This window comes from Harmonia axyridis, chromosome 1 (assembly GCF_914767665.1).
Source record: "Harmonia axyridis chromosome 1, icHarAxyr1.1, whole genome shotgun sequence".
Classification (NCBI taxonomy): Eukaryota; Metazoa; Arthropoda; class Insecta; order Coleoptera; family Coccinellidae; genus Harmonia; species Harmonia axyridis.
Window position 1 is genome coordinate 10,996,267 of NC_059501.1, and position 20,142 is coordinate 11,016,408.

Consider the following 20,142-nt stretch of genomic DNA (forward strand, 5'->3'; position numbering starts at 1 on the left):
CGGCGACTCGCCAGAAGCTCCGAGAGCTTGATTAGAAGGTTCTTATGCATCCATCTTATAGACTGAAGCTGGCATCAAGTGAATACCATATGTTTCTGATCATGGCGAACAATTTTGCTGATGAAATATTCGCTTCAAGTTTTGTCAAAATCGAATGTCTCATTTTTTGGCCAATAGGAACGATGGCTTCCCTGAGAAGGGCATAATGATAGTATTTCCTTCAAAATAGCAATGAGTAATCGAATAAAACGGCGCATATTTGATCTGAATCTGATAATTCTAACTATATATGGTTGAAGCCTTGTTTTTCATGCAAAAATAAAAGATTTCTTTTTACTACACCTTGTAGTACTTCTTTTCAATAATTATGAAAGCTAATAGTCTGGATGATTCTTCAGACCTACTTAGGATTTACGTCACTTAATTAATTAAAATTTGAGAATATAAGTCATAGTTCACTCGATATAAATATTTCACTTCACACCAAAATATTCATAATTCTCATCAAAATAACGAAGCTGATTGTTTTATTCATAAAAGTGTACCTCATGAAGTTACAGTTATAAATGCAATGAAATTTTTGAACAGATCAGAAGATCTTCGATTTATAATTTTATTGAGGTTGCCAACCGTTCAATAAAGGTTCATTCGATCCGTCAGTTAGAAGGAATTTATTCTCTAGAGGTCGAAATGAGATCGTCACCAGTGGATATCCATTAAGGGGTTGAAAGTTCTGGAAAACTTTTTCAATTCTGCTCAGAAAGTTGTTGTAATTGGTGATTAATCAGGAACTTCAAAATGAACAAAGAATTCGGCAATTTGTCGCAGTTTTCTGCTTCGGGAGACAAACTCGACTTGGTCGCATTCTTGAAAAGACAAGTCAAAATTATTTTTAGTCAGGTGACGATCAGTTTATATACTGGGTGTCTCATTTAAAACTATCCATCCTCGATAACTCAACAACGAATCAGAATTTGTGAAAACACTCAGACAGGCCGATTTTTGATGACAGGGGGAAGAACTCCGTGGAGAGGGTTGCAACCTCATCATGAATTTGTATAGGGAAAATGGGTAGTTTTGTAACACAAATGTATGCATGGATTCAAATTTCTATGAAACTGTAGTTTGTGTTCTATGAAGTAAATATTCACAAAGTTACAGGGTTTTTTTTATGGAATTATGCTACCGATAAAACTAAATGAATCAGAGATGTTCTAATTGATTTATGTAAATCATCCATGATAGAATCGAATTTGAAGACGTGAATCAGTGAATTGAACTTTTCATACCATTATTGGTCCGAAATAGAAAAATTAGAGATATTGGGCAAATGATAGAATGCTCAAACTTTCACAAAAAAATAGGCTATTTCTTCAACTATCATATACAAGATTATAAAGGATCGAAGAATTTATCTATATCCACCAATACAAAATTTTGTCTATCGTATCGTGTTCATTAAGTTGTACAGTTTGATTGTATCAATTCCAAATTAACATAATTTGCATCAAAAATTTTAATTTTATAAAGAAATTAATTAAAAAATTATTGAATCTGAAGAGAAAGTCTTCTCTAGTAACATAGCAAAAGATATAATGTTATTGAATACCAATCAATAACCTTGATACTCTTGATCGATATCTGCACCAAAATCTTCCACATGAAAATGGTAATTTTGTTTTTCCTCTGAACACGTACCATGATAAACAAATATGTCGAAAATCTGAATAATTCATAACATCTTAAAGACATTTCATCAAGAAGGTTGTAAATCAACGGGTGAACACATCATGTACTTGTCTCTCTGATGAAAGAGAATGGGTGTTGTTAATTTCCATGTTTGACTTGAAGCAAAATGATAATTTGTTAATTCCTAAAAATTCGTGTTTATGCTCCAACTGAACAGGTTCTGAAAATAGATAGGATATTTCTATAAACGAGAAGTTTCTTGGATTCTTGTTTAACAATAATATCTCTCTATCAATGATCGAAGAGAACTTGATATTTCCTTTTCACATAAAAAATAAATGAGCGTTCTCTTCACATTCGCGTCAATTATTTTTCTGAAGTTTTGTGTTGTGTTAGGAATATGGCATATGAAGAAAAGGACGTTTGGGAGAAACGAATTGAAAAAAATGAAGACTTTGAAGAATTTCTAGGTGAGTTACATTCAATATTTTCAATTGAATTTTTGCTTCTTCACGGTTAGATTAATAATATACATTGATAATTATTATTCAATAGAAACAGTTTGAATGATTTCTTAGGTTTATATGATTATGTTTCAAGTTTGGTTGAACATTATTTTTATGATGTGAGAAAAGCAGCTTTTATTTCATTTTTCTTCACGTACATAAGTCACCTGACAACGGAGTGTGGAAGTTCACAACACCATTTGTTACTCTGATGAATATTTCAGCTATTTGCTAGCTATTTAGTTATTGAAATCACTCCATTTAGGACTCTACTTATCAAGTTAGTTAAATGTTTATCCTATTTTTGCTTACATGCTAAAACCTATAATGTTTTGCAATGTTTGAAGTGATCATATCTCATTAAAATTAAAGTGAAGATTAATTGATAGAGTAGTTTTTCCTCCACGATAACGTGCCAACATGGCTTCGCTACTTTTCCTCAATCTATTCTATTATTGCAAAAAACTATTGAAATAAACATTTATTGCTCAACTGTCAAAAAGTTGGTGAAAATTATCGAAAACAATGGTATGAAATCGTATAAAAATTGTTCAATGAATATTTTTAACTCTTTAAAAGTGTTGTTATTTCTTTTTGTATCAAGAGATTCATTACTCATATATCAAACTTTCATAATGAATGTTTTCAAGCCAGATTTTAACTGGAGTGTTTCTACTTTAACGCATTCTTAAAATTTGTTATCATCGAAAGTAGTGCCAATAATATTGCAGTATCTATTTACGTTCAGGGTGTTCCTAAATTGAAGATAAAAATGAAAATTATTCCCCTGATAGTTTCAAAAGAAGTCCTATAAATATGGGTTGTTGCTTCAATTCCTAGATACAAGGTGTTAAAGTTTGATTTTCTTTTCAAGTTTCCTCTTAAATCATCTGCTGCACTTGATGAGATATTCAACTGAAGCTTGGCATAGATATTTCAATTTAGAGTGTATCGGATGTCCCAAATTTGTTGTCAAGTAAGGGAATCTCAGAATAAATTTGAGCTAGAAAAAAATGAAGGGCACATTTTCGGGCTCGATTTTTGAGAGGATTAATTTGATGATAACCTCATGTTCTATTCCTCTAAGACTAAGTAACACAGATTCAGTTCAGATGAAATATTGCATTTCGATGTAAAATTGGAATTTTAAGCTTCATGAGAACTTTCATGTTGATGTTCATTCACGAGAAATAGAGAAAATTATTGGAAAAGAATACTAAATATTTCCGAGAATTCAGATTTAATTGGGTTGAGCTTCTTCATATACATGAAAGAATACATTCGTGGAAAATTTTAGTGTGGATAGTATAACAAGAATCATTAAAAATTCAAGAAGTTTAACGAAAACAAAATTGCAAAACCTACGGTGTTTGGATATTTTCATGGAATTATAATTTCGAAAGGTTTCGATATGAACTCTGAAATTTTTGTTATTCAAATATGTGAAATATCTGAAGAAACTGGTGTGTAACGAAACAATTATTATCTTGAATGACTATAATGAAAGTGAAAATACAATGGCTATCATTTAATTTCTATTGAAATGCATTTCCATCAAGTGAAGAACGAATCGATTCAATATTTGATTACAGAAATGATATAAAATTTAGAAATTTGTTGAATTACTTGGAAATCTCCATAATTTCACACAACCATACTACAATACACTGTATGAAATGACATGGTTTATAAATGCTTTGTTCTACAAAAAAAATTTGTAGCAATAGAAATTTTATATTACCGTTAATAAATTTCGATAATCATCTACATAATAAGCAGGTCAACGTGAGTATATCTAGCGACCTTCATAAAAAAGACTCCTCCACGAGAAACAATAAGTACTTGTTATTACGATAATTGTCAGTGTTTTACTGAAATTAAAATAAAAATAATATCGGACGTTCTGGTGACTACACACTATGTCGACAAATAAAAGTTTATTTGAATCTTTTTTAAATAATCCTACAACAAAGTAATCTAAATATTTGAATATGATGAACGAGTTTATTATAACATTGACAATGTAATATATTTTCACATTTGATGAACCTATGAGTTGATTTGGAATTAATTCATTTAATATATTGTAGAGTATGAAGTTTGAAAATGGTGAGTGGAAACATATCAATTTTCTGAAGCATAGAAAAAAATATTCGAAAGTTATCTAAATTATTATAGATAGGTATATATGAGAATTCAAAAGCTATTAATACTTGAATTTCAGATCACAATTATTATAAAATTCTTGCTTGAGATTGTTGAAATTTATTTTGTTGCGAACCAATACTGCCATCTTGCGAATGAATTGAAAATAACCTCCATAAGTTTTTGAAAGGTGAAACCAGTTTTTTTCTCAATACCGCGAACTCCACAAAATTAATTGATAATTTTTTTCCCTACTGAGTTAATCATGAATGAGGAATATTCAAATTATAACAGTGAAGTAGTTTTTCATCCAGTTAATAATTATGCACAATACGGTTGAATCATTTTTATTCCCGAGTTAACATCAAATGAAATATTCAGTTTCATAAAACCCATTTATTCATTCCCGGCTGTGGCTGCATCGAGTAATAAAATATATAATAGTTCATTTAATTTTCGCAATTCATTATACATTATATGACGTTCCACTATTAGCTCACAGGCAAACTAAAATTCCACGTGCAACTTTTTTTGTTGTTTATTCGGAAAGTCGATGAAAATATTTCCAAAGTAACTTCCACAAATATTTGCGGAAGTTACTTTGTTTTCATTTTATTTAAAATGAATTTCAGCCAATAAGGACCGAATCCATTAAAAAATATCTTTGGTAATAATTGGATTGATTACTGAAATGAAGACTGAACAGACTACTCAGTATAAAAGGCGAGCTTTTGTTTGGAAAACAAAGCAAATTTTACTCTAATTTGTATGCAACTGATTTATTGAGCGGCTTTTCCTCCAACAGATTTCTGTTTCATTTTGTCACGATGACTGTTCATTTCGAATTTCGAGTTAAAATTCGTCTCTAACGATCAGGTTTTCACAATGATGATCCATCCTCAAATTAATTTCTGTACGTTCGGCCGTGAACATAATATATCTCTAAAAGAAACTCGAAATTTTTGGGATATGTTCGGATCTTGAAAGCCTCAGTTAAAAGTTTATCAATTGGCAAAATTTGATAAGTTGTTCCGTAAATATGTCTGTTCGAAATTTTGGTTTTTCTAAATTGGACGGAGATGAAATTTTACGTTCAGATGTAAACTAACAATTTGAAGTTTAATGTTTTTGTTGATCGCGTCACTATAACCAAAGGAAATCAAAAAGAATATCGAAAAAACTATCCAATGTTTACATGACCATAGTGGTCATGTGGGTTTAAATAAGAATCCCCAGCTTCGAGCACACTTTCGAGCGGAGTATATTATTAATTATTGGATAATATACATTTTGTTATGAATTATAATAACTGGTTTCGTTACATTGTATTTTTTGCAGATGTTTTCGAACAACCCGCTGAACAAATTGGAAACATACAATTTTTATATACAGGTAGTCGCAAATTTTCAAGATCGTTTTTTATTAACTTAACAACTCGACATCAAGATGAATAAACTCAACAGAGGTGTATTCGATAACTTTGTCTGCTAATTCAGTAATTTCCTGGAATTCCTCAGACGACTTATTTCCATACTTTCTAAGTTCAACATAAGACCTTAGTGTATGTTTCTAATGTTTAAGTATAAGATATTCATTTATTTATAATGAAAATCAAAATCAACATAAAAAGTTATCATCAACAAAGTTCTCTACAGTGGATTTTTCATCAAGTAATTTCCAACATAGCATGAATATTGGAAAGTAAATACCCATTATTACTTAGACAACAGATCCGATCGCATTTAAAAATTACATGAAGATCGCGTCACCAGAATTATAGAAAATGCAAGCAGACTATAAAAAAAATAGCTACATTTTAGGAACAACAAATTTTTTTGCTAAAATTTAATTTGTTTATTTCAACGAAATGAATTTTGATGCTGAATTTCATCAGAAATCTTTATCTAGATAAAATAACCGACATCAATCACATCAAAGAATTGAGTTTTTTAAAGTGGTAATTGATGAAGAAACCAGTTACTCCGCCGATAAAGATAATGTTTTTTCAAGTAGATAAATTGGCTACTCTTACACAGAATATTTCAATTCTGGATTTTACAGAGTCGTCATAATTAATATTCAAACTTTATCTACAAATAATAACGAAACACATTTTTATTTCAAATGGAACACCCAGTATTTCTATATCTTTTTGATAGTAAAAATTAATTTCGAAGCAGATCTTTATCAGGTTTTTCTACACTCAAACTTGATAGTTTTTCAATGAAAAAAATTTTGGACATTATTTGTAGTAAATGTTAGAATATTAATTATGATCCAGAGTCAATTTTTCTTTACTTTGACAGTAATGGTTCCTTCATAAATTACCTATAAAAAAAAGATGCAATTTTTCGCCATTTTTTCATATACCTATTGTGCTTCTAAGGCATATACTGAACTGAAAAAACTCATCATTATTTGAGCTTACCAACCATTTTTGAATTCATATACACGATGTTACATTGAAAAATTGTAACTTTGGTCTATATCTTTGTTTTCAAACACCCTGCATATATTTTGAATTGTTCATCTAACTACCCTAAATATATCGCAAAAAAATTCTTCAAAATATCTTTATTTACACCTTAAATATGAATTCCGCTTTTGTGTTGGGCCACCTAGTATATATCTCCCAGAATTGAATGGCAATTTTACAGTGTATGTACCGAAAAATGTAGAAAACACTGACGTCAGGATCTTTTTAGCATTCCTGGAAATCACAGAAAGACGCAATTAGCATATCAATGACTACTGCTCGAAAGCTCCTAAAGCTTGTAATGTTGATTGCCAACGTCCGGAACGGATAAGGCACGCCAAGAAGAAGAAGTACTGTGATATTACTGTTCTGAGAGAACCACTTAGAACATAATTTTGCGTAGAAGTGATCTCTTCGTAAAAATATCTATGTGCCATTTTTTTGGCCTTTATTTTTTCGATGTGAGGCCCCAAATTTCTCATAACTGATAATCTTCTGACAGAATTGTAAAAATCCATAGGCTTAGCTGCTATTTTTAGCATAATGAATATAAAATAAGAAAACTATGCAACATCTGGAAAAACACTTTGAAACTTTGATTTTCAGAAGAAAAACCTGCAGATTTCGAGACGGCTATCACAGCCACTAATTTCGGAAAATTCAATTGGGTTCTATTATGCCTTGCCCTTCCAGTCAGCTGGGGAAACCTGTTCGAGACGACGACCATGTCCTATGTTTTTCCAGCTGCCCAATGTGACCTGAATTTAACGTTAGAAGACAAAGGAATGCTAAACGCAGCAGTCTACTTTGGTGAGGTATAGATATTATCATTAGAAATAGATAATTATTTAAATTGAGCAATCTGAACCTATCTTAATTGAAGGCGAAGGTCGTAAATAAGCAAGTTAGGTTAATGTGTTCTGACAGTTAGTTGGCTATCAAATAAAACTCGAATGGAAGAATTCGCTCGCTCAAGTCATTTGCATGAAAATTTCCTCGTTATGTATAAGAAATAGTTTCATTGAAGTGGCCATTTTCCACGGAATTCTTTTCGTATCTGATGCCATTTCGACATTTCTTCAGAAACTAAATACCACTCAAATAATTCAAAAGATCATGCAAATAAAAATATATTCAACTACCTCAACTGTCCAATTTTTATTACTTCTCTATCCTCTACAATGATTTCAATATGGTTTTAGTCACAGTTGAGAAATGATTTGTCCCACCTCTATTTTAATCTCGATTTTAATGCCTTCCATTGTATTTATTTCTTTTTAAAAAAATTCAAAAGTTTTGAAGAATGTTAAGACACATCAAAGCCAGTTGTTAAGATCTGATCAGCAACATTTACTTATCGACATTGTTGTTCCTATCTTCCTTAGGTACAAGGAACATATAAGATATTTAACTCCTTAAGGGTGTGAAATCTAAGGCCCTTTCGAAAGAAATCCTACCCCCAAAACCTCATAACTTTCAGATAGAGTTTCAAGAAAAAGAAGTTTTTTTACTTTAACCTTAACAACTTCATAAATATTTCTATGGAATTGGATGTGAATGATTTTTAATTTTCCTAACACTCTCGCCTGGATATTTCGGTTATCAGATTGTCCAAGTTTCCAAAAATTTCTTTGGGGCCAGTGACTTTGTTGCCTAACAATAATTTCAAATGAATCCTAAGTTTAAGCGGATTGCGGTATTCACTTCAAAGGGACATTTGGACAACCTTTTTTATGGACTATTTCAAGTGCCTTTGGATAGACTATAAGACTATAATATAAGATCAAAAATAGATACTTCTGACAAAATATCATTCGCGTCAACTTTCTCTCTCTCTTGATATTGATATTTTTTTCTGACGTACGAAAACAATTGATATTGTTTATTCAGAAACAACAGCAAATTTACATAAAAACTTAAAGTTATAATCCCTACTGAAAAAAGAATGAATCATTGAGACAGAATCGGATCTGTCTGTTAATGACGTTCAACAAAACTTTTGAAAAAAAGAAAAAATCTACAGTGGCATAGGTGTGAATATACACAGTCCCAATCGGTAATCAACTGGTTACTAGTTACAAATTGAATAGCATAAAATTGAATTCAAATATTTCATGAGAAAACTACAAATGGAATGCAAGAAATAACTTTAAAAAACTCAAACAAATTCAAAAATAATTGCTTTAAATATTTTTTAAACTTCAACAACCTGTGGCTCAAAAGCCACAGTTTTGACGGTTTCATTTAAAATTATGGTAATAATTGGTTCATGAAAGCATCATACGATTATTGAGTAGCCTCTGAACGATTTTTCAGTGGACAAAATCTTGTCCTTTTTATCACCGAGTATGAGTTACTTTATCTGATTGTGATATCCCCCAATACAAATGGGAAAGTTCAATTCAACATTTTTCGGAAAGAAAAAATTAAATTTACAAATTTTGATTGATGATTGTTTAGGAACCATTACCAGTGCGTTCTTCTGGGGCTTTCTATTCGACACTTTCGGAAGGAGAAAGTTGCTTATGATTGGATATTTTATGGATGCTGTCATAGTAATCATCAGTGCTTTCTCCCCCAATAAGCACTTCCTGATGTTCATGAAGTTTTTGGGTGGTTTTATGTGAGTATTTCGCCATTGAACTGAAGGTAAATCGACCACCTGACAACAAGATTTATGCTTTACATAATTATATTTTGTCCAGTATAAATGGACCATACGCAGCAGCTCCCACATATTTATCAGAAATGCATGCTGCGAAATATCGGTCAAGGATGCCTCTGTTACTTGGAGTTGGGATGTCCCTTGGAAGCATGTTTCTTCCATTATTGGCTGCTATCATTCTTCCTTTGAATTTCAAGATTTCTCTGATGGACAGCTTTGGTAAGTTTAAATCATTTAGTCTTGAACGATTCGGCGCCAATCTATCCCTTGAAGACCAAATGAGTGAATAAAGTTATGAGGTGTGAACAATTTTATTCATTTCATATAAAAATATCTCAATATAGCTATTCAATTGTATGTATACAGATGACTGAAAGCTTGCACTTGTTCTTAGCTTTTCATGAAGTAATTTTTGAATGAAAGGGAAAACAATAATCTATTTCTTCTTTCAGCATTCCATTCTTGGGGTTTCTACCTCATGATAAATGCAGTTCCATCCCTATTGAGTGGTATAATTTTTATGTTTTTACCTGAAAGCCCAAAATTTCTTATGTCGATGGGAAGAAATGAGGAAGCATTGAAGGTTTTCCAGATGATGTTCAAAATGAATACAGGAAAACCTGTTGAGATGTACCCTGTGAGTATGTGTTAACTTAGCGTAAATCTGGATATGATCTAGATATGATAGGATATTGCTCCAAATAATATGTAGCATCAAACGCCATCTTCTTGACATGCACCAAAAACTCAAGGCAAAATACAGTTTGACCGAAAGTTCTACGATAGCGTCAAATGCTTTTGATCCTATTATCTGTTAAAACAAAAATAAGTGTCTGACATATCCTATTTCTCTTTCAGATACGTAATTTAGTAAAAGAAAATGGAGAAAAGGACAATCCACACACAAAAAAGACTTTCTTTGATAATCTGAAGAAGGGCTATGTTCAAATCAGACCACTATTCAGTTTTCCTCATCTACGTCTTCTGCTTCTGGTATGTGGATTACAAGGATTTCAACTCATGAGGTAAAATCGAATGTCCAGAGTATCCCTCAATTTTAAGTGGGTTTGTTTCAGCTTGAACACCCTTCGATTATGGATGCCCCAACTATTCCAAGCCATCAATGATTATAAGTATCTCAATAATGGAACATCCTCAAGTTTGTGTGAGATGTTGAGCATTATTCGTCCAACTACAGGAAAGAAAGAGGATTGTTTTGTGGTGAGTGCAATTTATTCTTCATGGGGTGTAATATTTCAAGAATCACCCCATTATTATTATTATTATTTGAACTGGGGTCGTTTTGGTTCGGTAAGCCTTCCGGGAACTGCGACCATGCAGATCTTCTGTTCACTACCCTACTCATTCATAGAAACCCAGGGAGTTCGTCAACGACGTTAATAAAATTGACAACCTCCTTAGGGGCCTTGGCCGTTACCTCTCTGGTATCCAGAACCGGCTTACCCATGTGAATGGTTCTTAGTCCAGCCAGCTCCGGACACTTGCATATCAAGTATTCGGCTGTTTCTGCTTCCGATCCACAGAGCCTACAAATCTCGTCTGCTGACTTTCCCATACGGTACAAATGATTATTGTACCGACAGTGCCCCGTCAGCAATCCCACCATCACCCGAAGCTCGGCTCGCGACAGCTTCAGGAGCTTTTTGGCGTAGGTAGGTGAAATCTTCACGAATTTCTTTGCCTGAACAAGACTAGGAGTGTTAGTCCAGTGGATTGTCATGCTGTTCAACTCCCATAACTGGACCTCAGCTTTATAATGGTCTTTTCCTATCCCACAGAAAGGCTCAGGTCCAGCAGGTGTTAACCTTGATGCACTTTTTGCAAGCTCATCAGCTCTTTCATTTGCTTTAACCCCACAGTGCCCTGGTACCCATAGTAGAGTCACCTTATTTCCTCTGGCCAGTTGCTTTATGGTGTTACGGCACTCCCAAGTCAGCAGAGGCCCCTGACAACACGATTCCAGGGAAGAATCACCCCATAATCATCTTTGAATACTTTTCCCCAGAACAGAAATCTGTATAATTTCGTCATGAAGTCTGTATTTTGAAAATTTTGCGCCGGAAATTGTATGACACGACAAAATTAGACTTACTTCAATTCTGTCTGTATATTGGTTGATAATCATGATAACTTTCGAATGGAAAAACCTGAAAACTTGGTAAAAAGCAGATTCGAATCTCTAATAGCGTGGTTTAGTTCGTTGAAACTAAATCCATCTCATATATGTATTAGGCATTACAGTTCTGTGGTCTCTAATAGGACCAGGAAGGAAGAGGTTCTCATTACTTATGTTTTACAGAATTTCGACAATTTGGAGGTTTATATCAAATCCGCTTTGGCTTCTTCGATGCTGTTGATCGGATACCTGCTGGCCAGTAGTCTGATAAACGCAGTTGGACAAAAAAGACTCCTGAGTTAGTATTCATTACATTCCTAGATGAGAGGAATTTAAATGAGATTTTATTTCAGATATTATAAGTTTCGTTGCGAGCTTTGCGGCAATTGGATTGTATTTTGCTCCGAATAGTGCTGCAGTCACTGTAGCAATTTCTGCTTTCAAAATGTTCGCTGGCGTTGGAACTAATGTAATTATCGTCATTATTGTGAATTTCTTCCCGACAACGTTGAGGTGAGTTTTTTTGTAATTTTATAGGAATCTATAACAGGAAATTGAATCAGGGTCTTCTGAAGAAGTTGAATATGCTTCTATTCATAATTTCAAAATGAAATTTTCTCAAGTAGAGACCGAAGCAATTGAATATTCCCAAAATAATTATAAAATGGAAACTGCGGGTTTCATATTTTCCCAAAGTAAAGAATTCAAATATCCTGCAACTTTAAAATGGGTTCTAATTGAGAATTCTTTTAGAACGATGACAGTATCTTTGGCTATGATGACAGGAAGAGGAGCTGCTACTTTTGGTAACTTGATTTTTCCATATCTGCTCAAGATAGGATGTGCACCCCCTTTTCTCTCAATAGCTGGACAGGCTTGTGGTAAGAATATAATTGAAAATGCAATTTCTAATTGATTTTATTCATCAACCTATTTTTTCAGCTCTCTTCTTTCTGTCACTGTTGTTGCCTGAACAAAGGACTACTTTTATATGAAGACTGATTGTATTTAATTTAGAATATAATTTTAAGGAAATAGCAAATTATTGACGATTTTATCATTTTGAATTGAAGCAAGCCTAGGTACAACTAGATTCTAAAAGTTTCAACATTATTCATTGTCATGGATTTGTGTTTTACCAGATGTCGAAAACTTTTATTTTTTTTTGGGGCATCATCAAAAATCAAGAAGTCCAAAGTGACTTTTGAAGTCTCCGTCTGTCACATCATCTGAGGGCGTCTCCCAATTGTAATAAAACATCACCTCTAATGATTAGTGGATTTCCACTGATCAAGGGATATCAGTTAGCTCGAATGTTGTTAATTAATTCTTTCTTCTTTAAGGAGAAAGTATATGTAAGGCTTGTCGCACAAGGAACAGGACAAAGGTGTATAAAACAATTTTTCTTTGGGGTCAGATCTAGAAGTGAATTAAAGTCATAAAATTAAGCTTTTAATACTATGCAAAACAAAAAATAAATTTTCCACTAGTTGGCCGAAATCTGGCTGGCCTCTTCTATCCTTAAGAATAATGTTTATAAACTAAAGAAGATGTCAGAACTCTGGACTATCACTAAAATAACCTAAATGAATAGATAATAAATTATCAGACCAAAAAATACAATTCCCGATTATTACACAAGGTTGAAGGACCACATAACGGCATATTTGCAGAAGTGATGTTATATTAAAACAGCGAGTTAGAACTCTGTTGGGTGTACAACTGAAACTGAAGAATTAATTAATGAATATCTGAGATATGTTTCAATGTAACTGTTCAACCGTAATGTGCAATGAAACAGCACTTAATTTATGTCTCTTGTAGCGTGAATTCTTAATTTATTCTTAGGCGTCTTCAACGATAAATCATTTGTGGTTGCCAGAAAAGCAAACTTTCTTGTAAATTACATTCCCTACGTGCCGCCATTATCTGAAAAATATGAAATATTTTCAGGCGAACTTTAATGGTACGTCTTACATAAGCTGTTAACATTTATGTGTAAAATTTATGAATTTTCGGGGTTTCAAACAGCACAGTTGTTCTGCGCGCGATAGCTAATATGATTAAATACTCCCTATACAGGCTGACTGAGCGAAAATAATCTGAAAAAGAATAATTACATTCTGGCAGTATTACTCAGTGAGCTGGGAACAGAATATTCGAATTATCTAGATTTAATAGTTATTTAAGTATCAAGGGAGTTATGAGGATGTTAATTACAGAGGGGAACATAGTTTAATCCTGAGGGATTGTTAAACTACCTTGGGCGACTGTCCAAGGTTGTGGTTATTCTATAACTCATGTGATAGATAACTTATTTTATTTCAACTAAATGAAATATGATATCAAATTGGCTTTTGGTGATTTTGCTCACATCACCCTAAATTCAACCATTCAGATAATATAGGGTGCTTAACATAACTTTTCTAAAACTTCAAATTGAAGGCCATTGTGAGAAAACTTTTTCCAATATACATATAAACTAAATCGAATATGAACCGATTGTTGTAATAGCAGATTAAAATCCACTATATTAAAAGAAGGATTCCTGCGCGCACATAAGATACACAGGGCGAGTCAAAAGATATCGAGTTCTTCAGTGTTTTCAAAAAAATTTAGCGATGGAATTTCACTGGTTTTCTGTTATATTATTACCATCTGTGATTGATGATTTTAACATCCCCTGAATTAAACTGATATTATGTATGTACTTTTATCAAACTTCATAAATATCTCGAGTTCTGAAATTCCGGAATATTCGATTACTTATTCTTTCGTTCACGGTGAAAGTTATATAAATAATGAATAATCATCTGCTGAGTGAATTTCCACCGTGAACGATAGAATTAGTAATCGAATATTACGGAATTTCAGAACTCGAGATATTTATGAAGTGGACCAGAATATAGTAATAGTGATTTTTAATTCTATTGAAGTAATTACATTTGATTCTAATTTTTTGGAAATATTTTCACGACACATATCTGTTGAACGATTCTGAACATTTTTCTCTGAAATAATTTCTTCTTCTTCTTCTTCCTCTTTTATTTAGGTCGTAACCTGTTCTTCTTCACGGTGTCTCTACCGAGGTGGATACCCAGCTCTCCAGCCACCTTGTTCTTGGTCTTCCTACGTCTCTCCTTCCAGTGGGTTTTCGATCTCGTGCCATCTTTATAAGTCTTTCATAGCTCGCTCTACCAACATGATGAAATATTTTGATTGATAAATATAAATATGTATATACTACGAGTAGTTAGTGGAACACCTCTAGTCTTTAGTGATGTTATAGGAATATCGAAAAATAACAAAAATGAAATGAAACCATTGATACGTTAAACAAGAAATTTAAATGAAAAAATTGATGAATGTCAGAGATTTATTTTTGTAGCATCATATATGATGGCTTACAGACAATTTTGAATTCCGAATAAAAGAACCTCCTCGAGCGGGACTGGGTAGCTAAGTTGGTGAAAGCACAGGACTGGTGATTCGGAGGTTGCGGGTTCGAGTCCCGCTCCAAGAGGTACTTTTCCCGGTATTTAAAATTGTGAGCCATCAAATATTATGCTATCATAAAAAATTCAATATAATATTATTCTTCAACGGCTCCGTAAATCTCATATCGGTGTTTCTTTTTCATATTCTTTCTAAATTTCGTCCGAATCTGAGAATGAGAACAACATGAGGCTTGAAACTGTTAATTCACATCTAGTTACAAATTCCCATTCCTATTCTTAGAAGAATAAAACAGGAATTTGAGGTGCGCAACTAAGTTACTGTTATTTTGTTGTTGTAAATACTACTTTATTGTTCCGTTCGAGAGTTATCAAATCTACGGCCAGACGCCACCACATAATGAAAAGTTTACTCGTGACGAAAATAATCAATTTCCAGGGTGCTCTAGACACGAAATGTCTTCAGTAAGTGCGAGAAACATATGTCTCAAAGTGCGTAATTCAACTTTTCTCTGTAATTGATCACCGCAACACGTACCGAATTATTTCGCCTTATTCCACTCCAGAAACAGTTGCCACTAACCCTTCAACCGGCAAATTCACGTTGTCGCTCTTGAATACGAAATCTGGATACATAAATCTAATGCTAATGTCGCCGAATTTTTCCTAATCCGCTGAGGAAACAAGGAGCCTGATAATTACAATTATTCAAATAATTTTCTACCCCGCCTGGCACCAAATTAATAAAATTATTCCGTTTGAGTGTAAAGAATGAGGGTGGGCGATGAGAATTTTAATTTATTTAAACAGGATTCAGTTTGAGTTCGGAATCGTCCTTGTTGGCATAGAATTGATTAGGAAGCAGAAGCGAATATTTTCTAATTTGAAGATAGGCGTTCGGAAATTTGAATCTGAGTGGTATTCACGGAACAACGCAGACCTGAAGGATCCGGGATTATCCTGGATGAAAAGAATAGTTATAATTGAAGAAAAATAAAAAACTTTGATGGGATGAAGAATTAGATGATTTCCATTTTGTCAGGACCTTCGCCGAAAGTTTTTTATTCAACTTTACGCCAGTTTCACTGCGTTGTAAGTTTATAGGGTGGGTCTAAATAAATTTCTTTGATGATATAGAGCTACCATAATTTTATCGTTTTAGAATTATGAGATGCTTTGACTTCCTTTTTGTTTGAATATCAGATTTTATGGGAATATTTCTAAAATCTTCTGGTTCATGAATTTGAAACACTCTACCCTGGTATTAACACCCAATAACAATTAATTTATTACTATGTATAAGTACAACTTTTGGTATATTATCTAACTGTTGGAAAAATATAAGAAATCACTTCCTTTTTTCGATTTCGGTAATTGGCAACCATGATGACTGAACGTCATCATGATATTTTTCAGCACGAAGTTGGTACTCTGAATGTTTAACAGGAAGGAAATGGAATCGAATCATGCATATTTTTGTGTTTTCAACTGATAATAACATATGTTGTAATTAGAAAATCATGATAGAAATATATACCTTATCACAAAATTGAATTGAGAGGGATCACCACAACGTGGCCTTCTGCGCATCAGTCACTTTATCTTCATGCAGCAAATAAGTTGAAGTCAGCACTGTACGATGGTCGATATTTTTCCAAAAAATATAGCTTACCTCTTTTGTAATGATTTTTGGTAGGTTTTTTCACGAATATTAGTTACAATTTTTTTTTAATTCGCAAAACAAAAATATCGTCATTCTACAATGTAGATAATTATTCAAAGAAATTATGTGAAAAGCCTGGTGGTTGTAAAAGGAGAAATTTCGTTTTGAACTGAACAGTCACGTGGTATTCCTTCTTAAGTTTTTGAGCTTATGAGATTAGTAACACCCTTTTCCTTCATTTATTGTAAGAATTTGATGTTTTTTTACTATTCCACCAAAACAAACCAAAACATTCTGGCTACGACCTTGGAAGTATGAAGGTATGAAGGTATGAAAACTGATGTAATAGTATCTAAGTATGACACTCTGTATTGAATACTAGTCTACTACTAGTTCTCGGTATTCCTCATACTAATAGTCATTAAGGTATTATTTGACTAAGAAGTTCTGCACACTGTCCCTACAAATGACAAAGCTATGGAAAGCCTGTTATGATAATAAGTATGCAAGAAATATAAATATTTCATCTCAATTGACAATTGTCATTCCTACTAATAATATCGTGCATTGGAAGATGGAGAAGTTCCAATCGGTCTTTTCATAGATTTCTCAAAAGCTTTCAATTGTGTCAATCATGACGATCTTGTGAAAAAACTTAACTTTTATGGAATTAGAGATAAACAATTGGATTTTGTGAGGAGCTATTTAAGGGATCGTCGACAGAGGGTTTCCTTGGAAATCAACGGTGTTGAATACCTATCGTTAGATGCAGAAGTGAAGGTAGGTGTACCTCAGGGAGGTATTTTCGGTCCTTTCTTATTCTTAATTTATATCAACGACCTACCAGACAACATTTTGTTGAAGGATGAACTTCGGTCAGATATGAGTGTGCTACCTGTTAGGAGCACACCAGAGAGTAGGGAAATAGAATTGCGTGATAATTTGTCTGCAGATTCGGATGTGCGGTTGGATCCGGAGGTCGTCATGTTTGTGGACGATACCAATCTACTGGTGGCGGCTTCTAGTATTTCGGAGGTTGTCATGATGGCTGAAAGAGGCTTTTATTCCATCGCAAATTGGTGTTATTCAAATAAAATAACCATTAATTCAAGCAAAAAGGAATGTGTTGTTTTCAGTACTTCGCATTCAAGAATTAATAAGCCAGAAAATATTGTTCTCTCTGGACAAGCTGTGAAGGTTTCCGCCAGTACTAGCTTCCTGGGTGTTCTAATTGATCATCAGCTGAATTGGTCGGAACATATCAACTCATTGCGTAGTCAATTAAACTCTGTTCTCTACACTCTCCGTGTTTTGGCATTGCAGTCCGACTCTGAGGTTATGAGGACAGCGTACTTCTCTAATTTTCATTCGATCTTATCGAAAAATTATTGATAAATCTGGAACCATACAATGTCGAGGAGTACTTAATTTCTGTTTTTCAAATCTGAACGTTTTAGTTTAGCATAGTTTCTTTAGTTATATTGACGTATTTTCTTTTCAATGTATGTTTTGATTATGGAAATAAATATATTATTATTATTATTATTATTATTATTATAACCACAGACTACTAGTTAGTCTGTGATAAAACAATATCACGAAGCCAAATAATAGGTCTGTTTTGCTGTTATCATAATCTGCAGCCCCTGTCTTAGGTCGAATCATAACAATTCCAGTCGACAGTTTTCTGCATGTCTATATTCTCCCTCCAGTTTAGTGAAGAGTGAAACTGCAGTCCAAAGAGGACTAAATATTTTTCTCTCCTTTCTTTGATGGGAATAAATGTTTTGAGCTCTATCATTTCCTGGATTTTTTGCCTTTCAAACTGAATCACCTGTATATTTCCATATCTCAATATATTTCAATTTTTATATAAACTTAAAATAACGAGTGAAAGATATTCAAAATCATTTCTTATGGGGTATTTACCCCCTCTGCGAAAAAGCCTGTTCAGTTTCATTCTGATTTGTGAATAACGAGATGCTTTTATGAAGCCATAAATCTCCCAAGATACCCAGCTGTCCGAAGTTCTTTACTTCGGGTAAACAACAAGAAATAATTCCCGAGAAAAAGTCGAAAGTGGAAAATGGTTGCAACGTGCAACCACTGAATATTTGATACACCCTCTCAGAAGTGAGAAAAGTTTCTGGAAATTCAGTGCGAAGGACCGCGAACAACAGAGGAGATTTAACTTCTTGTGTTCCGGGTCGTTGAATGTGAACTTTATCGAGGGAGAGTAAAAGATGCTGTTTCTCTGTATTCGAGGTTGTTTTCCAGCCTGAAATCAGTAGGATCCTGGTCCATTTGGGAACATCATACAGAGTAGGTGATTATAGTATATAATTCAACGAGCGTTAATGTAATCATAACTCACGCAGATGAAGTTTACAGCACGATCAGCAGACGAGTGCTGTTACTCTTCAAGTGAGTTATGACCATTACCGCAAGTTGAATACTATACTTTATTTACGAATATAACAATAAAAACTAAGAAGTACACAAAAAAACTTCATTAACAAACCGTAATAATAGTATATTATTCAACGAGCGGTAATGTAGGTCATAACTCACGAAGATGATGTTTGCAGCACGAGCCGCAGGCGAGTGCTGTAATTCATCAAGTGAGTTATGACCATTACCGCAAGTTGAATACTATACTTTATCTACGACTATATCAATAAATACTAAGAAAAAAATACAGACTTAGAGAAAAGACAGAAGGAACGAGAAATAAACATAATGTGCTCGATCCCGTACAAGAGAGATGAAAACTCAGTGCTACCAATCACAATCGAACTAGCTTCGGCTAGCTCGAATCCAGTACAGAGTACAGACATAGAAATTTATTGAAAAACCTTAATAATTGCCTATAAAAATGCATTAAAATATACCAAAAAACATTCCCTGTAAACGATGACTTAATGATCTTACTGCTACACCCATCTTGAAAATTTTTTCAAACTCCTTTATATTTTTTCGGGCAATTAATTCTGTATGGTAACATTAGCTGTTTGTCTTTTGGAAATGTACACCTTTATAATATTTCATCTTCACTATCTGAATTAATCGTTTTCAGCAAAACATTCACAATAATTAGATATCAACTTAATTTGAAAACGTCAAAAGTGACATTCCCTCGGACATTCCTCCCCTCAATAGCAATAATGGAATGTTCTCTTTCGGCCAATCGAATAGGAGCAGAGAAGTATAGAAGCACAGATCCATATTTTCCGATTTATAATAGTGAGTTATAGCAGTGAGTTATTATAAATCACGCTGTTTGTTAATAGATACTATTAATTGCTCAAAAGCAGTTGAATAATGAGTATATAATTCAATAGGAGTAGATAAATACCTATAACAATGGTAGGTTTAAAAATTTTAGTTGTAATTACTCATTTTATTT

The 20,142-nt window shown here is 33.2% G+C and overlaps 1 protein-coding gene across 2 annotated transcripts; it reads left to right on the forward strand.

Annotated features, from left to right (window-relative positions):
• The first annotated feature begins 1,897 nt into the window (after positions 1-1,897).
• On the forward strand, positions 1,898-12,660 carry LOC123689026 (synaptic vesicle 2-related protein-like). Of its 2 annotated transcripts, none has more exons than XM_045627818.1 (11): positions 1,898-2,159; positions 7,423-7,626; positions 9,277-9,439; positions 9,522-9,700; positions 9,934-10,118; positions 10,340-10,506; positions 10,558-10,702; positions 11,802-11,916; positions 11,972-12,131; positions 12,372-12,499; positions 12,561-12,660. In XM_045627818.1, the coding sequence occupies exons 1-11, from the start codon at positions 2,090-2,092 to the stop codon at positions 12,611-12,613; spliced, it is 1,569 nt and encodes a 522-aa protein (XP_045483774.1). In that variant the 5' UTR covers positions 1,898-2,089; the 3' UTR covers positions 12,614-12,660. The 2 variants fall into 2 exon arrangements, with proteins under 2 accessions (XP_045483774.1, XP_045483775.1); XM_045627819.1 differs by lacking the exon at positions 1,898-2,159 and adding an exon at positions 4,175-4,304.
• Positions 12,661-20,142: the final 7,482 nt, after the last annotated feature.